A 5,386-nucleotide genomic window follows, 5' to 3' on the forward strand; every position below is an offset into this window, starting at 1 on the left:
TTATACATTATGTATATAATATATATATGTATTTATATATACTGTATATAATATATATATATATATATATATGTATTTATGTATATATGTGTATATATAATGTATATATAGGGTGTGTTTCTACTGATAAACACAAAATAACCGATTTTTTAAAACGTTTTTTTTTAATGAGTACCAGACAGCCTGCTGGTGTTGCAACTGCATTTTTGATTTTTCGAAAATCTGTTTTCGTGATGGAAATTACGTCACCACTTTGTTTATACAACACGTTGTTTTCCTAACTGTATAGGATAGTATCTTTCTCATTCCTGTCACGATGACAAGGAGTAAGATACGATGGGCGAGAAGGCAAATGTTTTTGGCTCTGCTCATCAGAACAATTATGAACGACGACCAAGCAACGGTAGGCCCAAAAGAGCGGAGAATCCTGGGCCCAATATCCACCCCCCACCCCCACAAAATAATTACAAAACGAATTGTTACTCCTTATGTTTGTTGACATTTTTAGCTTGTAGGCCTAGGAAATGAACAAGAGGAAAAATTTTTTTTGAAAGTTGCAGTGATTGACCTGGAGGTCACATTTCACCTGATAATCGCATTTTTTTGTATTGCAGCTAAAAGGTGCACAGCCAAAATAGGTTATTTGCCGTTCAAACACGCTATCCATTGCGTGTTTTTAATTGATTTTTTTTAATCGCTTTTTTCAAACTGGTCCCGTTTCTACTGCGAGAATAAAAACGATTTTTCGAAAAAGCGATTTTTAATCGATTATTTCTTTCCACTAGAAACAGGCCCATAGATAGATGTTTACAAATATAATGCAATTATAAACATTACATGTTATTTTTTTTAACGTTGCACTGAACTGGCACAAGGTCTATCCATTACTGGGCTATCCATCTACTGGTATTTCAATGGTTGGAATGGAATGTAATCCATTGAAAATGAAAGGCACTTTAATCATGAACTATGACAGTCTCATCAGTCAATAAGTACACAAACGTTATCTTATAATCTTCATCGTACCATATGGACAACGGCGTCTACCAGTCTAGGTGACGATGACAATAGCCATGGTAAATCGCTAAAAAATGAAATCGACTCGCCCACATTAAATACGACTGTCGGCCTACATTTTATGTGATTAATATCTGATCTAACATATTACGTACCTTGGTCTATGTTGTTGGCCTAGGATAAACAAGTGTAGAGTACGAAAAGCTACAAATGCATATGTAAGGAAGTTAATCCTCCAAGAACAATGCTGAAAAGCTACCGTCTTGATGGAAAAAATTAATATCAATATGATTTTCAAATGTAAATGTTAACTGAATCCTTTTATATTTTTGACTATGTTCTCCTCATTGTTGTCTAGCTTTTCAGTGTGGAGAGCCACTTTGACTGTTGTTTTTTTATAACATTTTGGCAATCCTGCCTCGCAGATTTACTACTTGTGTTTTTGTATCGTATGTTATGTTAAGGCAAAATAAATGATATGATGATATAATAATGAGTATACATCGAGTTGAGACAGTGATAGTGATTCTAGGGAGGGGTATTATAGTTGGCATTTGAAAGAGAGTTAAGCCATTAACTTTAGTTTCATGAAAAGTGTATCTTTCTACAATTAATTATAATGTTGTATTTGGAAAAACATTTTGCAGAAATACGTACATACACAGACAAAACAGGAAGTGAATTTATAATTGATCAATAATATACAATACTAATGTTTAATATAACAGTTACCTGCTTGATGCTCTTGCTTTGCAAGACAGTTATCAGGGCTGGTTCTCTGACAGTGTTAGTGTGACCCAGGCCTAATTGGCCCTCAGCATTGGATCCCCAAGCCCACACATCACCGGTACTAGTCAGGGCTAAGGAGTGTTCAGAGCCAACAGCAACATCCTCAATGAAGTAGCCAGCTAATGCTGTTACAGGCTGGGGTCGGTTTGTAGGACGTATTCGGCTATCTGGGATCCCAAGTAGACGATCTTTTAATGAATGGAAAAAGATTGATTATACAAGACTGTATTTTCTAATCTCACTCAATTAATTGGCTATTTATATGGCCACATGCCTAACCCTGAGTAAGATATTTGTGGTTCCAGTAACTAAAATTATAGCAGAATGAGAGGAAATAATTTTATATTATCATTATCATGGAAACTGATACCATAAAATACACAAATCAATTGTGAATTGATAGTAACACACATTTGAATAAAATATAACAGTCCGTCTCATGTGCCACTTAAAAACCATCTGCAAAACAATAGTCCTCATTCCTTTTCAACTTTCCTTGAATTAAGACATCTTTTTCGGTTTATCCAGATAAGTATTCACAAAAAAAGACAACTTCATTCCACTTTTTCAGCCTACCATATGTAATGTAAACTGACCTTGTCCAAAGGAGAGAACTCTTCCATCTCTGGTAAGAACCAATGAGAACTGCGTCCCGCAACACACCTTCTTCACACCCACATTGTTTAGACTTTCGATTTTCTGGCAAAAAAAAAAGAAAAAAAAAAAAGAAGAAAATAATAATATGATGAATAATTCACAGCATGAGAGAAAGTGTTTATGTATTTTTCAATTTGAAGTAGTCAATTATGTAGTTCAAGATTTTAACTTTGATGTCAGTGGTTTCGAGTCAGGGTTTGGGATTCAATTTCAAACACTGTTTCATGATCCAACGTATGTTGTGCTTAGCGCATGCGTACACCATTATTCTAGCCTAGATCATGTGAGGAAACCTCTCTCGTAATATAAACATACTAGGCATGTAAGAATAGACGTAAAAAAATAACAAAAATAATGATGGAACTAGATTTGAACTCGTCACTGAGGACAAGTTAGGTGATCCGCCGCACTTTCACCCTCGAGGAAGTGTGCGCGGTGCTGAATGAACAATATTTAAATGCTGAAAATGGCTTAAATATACGCTATTTCAGCTTTAAAAAAAAAAGAATTTGGAACACTTTAAAAGATATACTCATGCGTACGCGCACGTCATGACACACGTCACAGAATGTTGTCTTCTGATATGAGATATATATGTATCAACTTTCATTGACAAACGCATGCTAGTGAGGGAGTAATTATCATTCATAATATTTATCATATATAATTTTAAAAAAAAAATTCTTAATATGATTCAGAAATGACGAATGCTTAAGATGATATGGGCTCATCAAAGTTTTGAGGAAAGAAAGATGTGGAGGTCAGAAAAAACTATTTTTTTGACCATGACGACATCATCAAAATGTAAAAAGAAGTCAAACATATGAAACAGAATTGTCTAAGTTATAACATACTCAAAGTTGGAAGACGATCGATCAAGGATAAGCGAGATACGCTCAAATGCGTTTTTTCAAAAATGACGTTATAGCTAAAATACACTTTCTTTGAATTCAGATGCCAATATGATGACGTCACAATGTCCGATCAGCCATTATGATATATAAAATCATATTTACAACTTATGTGCTTTCAGAATATGTAATAAAAATTGGGGGTCACCTTTCATCCTAAGGAGCTATAACTGATTGAAAATAGGCAGGACTATTTGAACATGAAACAATTTAACGCACGCATATGCAATGATGCGCGCACGAAAAATGTGCGGGCATTAAATTTATCCTTGACCTGAAATTTATGCCAATTGAATATGATTTAGAAATGTCAAATATTTATGATGATACAGGCGGTTTCAATGATTTGAGGAAAGAAAGATGAGGGGTCAGATAAAAAAAATTATGTAAAATATGATGACGTCATCAAAATGTAAACAGACTTGACATTTACGAAAGAGATTTGTCTGGGTTATAACATACTCGTTTGTTTGGAGAAAATCGATCAAGGATAAGCAAGATACGCTCAAATGCGTATTTTAACAAATGACGTCATAGTTAAACCAGACCTCTGCGAGGGCCAAGGTTCCTGTGCAGGCATTCGTAAAATATTGCACTACTGTATTTTCGATGATGTAGACATGGCAACTAACGAGGGAGTGCTTGTGTTAATGTGAATAGCTTCCCATCAGCTGTTACAACTGTTTTGTGTTTAAACCCACAGGCCATCTGAGATAGAAACCAGTTTATATTTATACACTAGCCTTTACACAGCCATACGCAACGCATCTTCTTTGACATCTTCCTGTGGGCATATTTTAACTAGTGTTTTTGCTACAAAAATAGCTTGATACCCCTGTTCAGTTAGAAATTTATGAAGTTAATTTTGTACTTTAAAAAAAAAAAAAAAATTATTTTCTTTAACTGTACTAATAAACACTTCTACAAGAAAGTCAAACTTCAGCAAGAAAAAGAAAAATATTCACATGTACACTACATACATATAATTAATAGGCTAGGCCTAGGCATACACCATTAATTAACTGAATTATAGTAATAAAAACTCTAACGTACTTTATAAAAATATATATAGCTTAGTAGGCCTATTAGTAAAAAATATACAGGCATTGGCCCTTTTTAATATTTTAATTGATAGTATATAGTCTATAGAAAGGCATAGGCCTAAGCCTAGGCTACCCCATCTAGCGTGAACCGCTTTAAAAAACATCGAAAATGATAGACCTAAAACATTAACATTAACTTAAGTAAAGTTATTAAATAAACATTACAATCCTAAAATAAGAACTAGATTTGAACTCGTCACTGAGGACGAATTCGGTGATCCGCCATACTTTGACCCTCAGAAAGAGCGCGCGGTGCTGATTGAAAAGTTTCATAATATGCTAACATATGCTGTAATTAGTTTTTAAAAAATTTTGAGCATTTTGAAAGACTTACGCATGCGTACACGCACGTCTTGACGCCCGTGAGCACGGTAATGTCACAAAGAGTGACTCCTGACTGTCAGGAACACAAAATATGTAACAAAGCGTAATTTCTAGCTTTAGTATGTGCTGTGTGCGTGGAAATGAAGGTACGGCGGGTAAATTATGGAAAGTTTTGAAATGCCAAAAATGACCCGAAACGTTCTTTAAACTATCTGAATAGTAATATGGAGAATTTTCAAATTTTAACAGACACGCACGTCACCATGTGTGCGTGTACAGTAATAGCACACGAAATTAAACCGCCTGTTAGTCGGTAATGCCATACAAACTTTCCCGTCATTTAACCTATATATATTTGTCTGATAGCGTCGAAATACAGTCTGCCGCCCTCACTCTGTTCTATTTGTGTACATCATTTAAGAATGAGGGATAAAAGGGCTCCAAAAATTCATTCTTTTTGACCATGTTGACGTAATCAAAATGAAAAATAAAGGGACACGTCTTCAAGAGAATTGATTTAGCTATAACATACTCACAGGTGGGACACAATCAATCAAGAATAAGCGAGATACGTTCAAACGAATA

At 34.6% G+C, this 5,386-nt stretch overlaps 1 protein-coding gene across 1 annotated transcript in view; it reads right to left on the reverse strand.

Annotated features, from left to right (window-relative positions):
• The window catches only part of LOC117111791 (probable E3 ubiquitin-protein ligase HERC1), a gene marked incomplete in the record, with an annotated part of 172,277 nt that overhangs the window by 32,694 nt on the left and 134,197 nt on the right, over nt 1-5,386 (reverse strand). Inside the window, 2 exon segments of the mRNA XM_033254783.1 lie at nt 1,750-1,994; nt 2,403-2,505. Of these exon segments, the coding sequence (XP_033110674.1) occupies nt 1,750-1,994; nt 2,403-2,505 (348 nt within the window).

The sequence above is a fragment of the Anneissia japonica genome, unplaced genomic scaffold, assembly GCF_011630105.1.
Source record: "Anneissia japonica isolate Jap-2015-1 unplaced genomic scaffold, ASM1163010v1 scaffold287758_len931624_cov196, whole genome shotgun sequence".
Classification (NCBI taxonomy): domain Eukaryota; kingdom Metazoa; phylum Echinodermata; class Crinoidea; order Comatulida; family Comatulidae; genus Anneissia; species Anneissia japonica.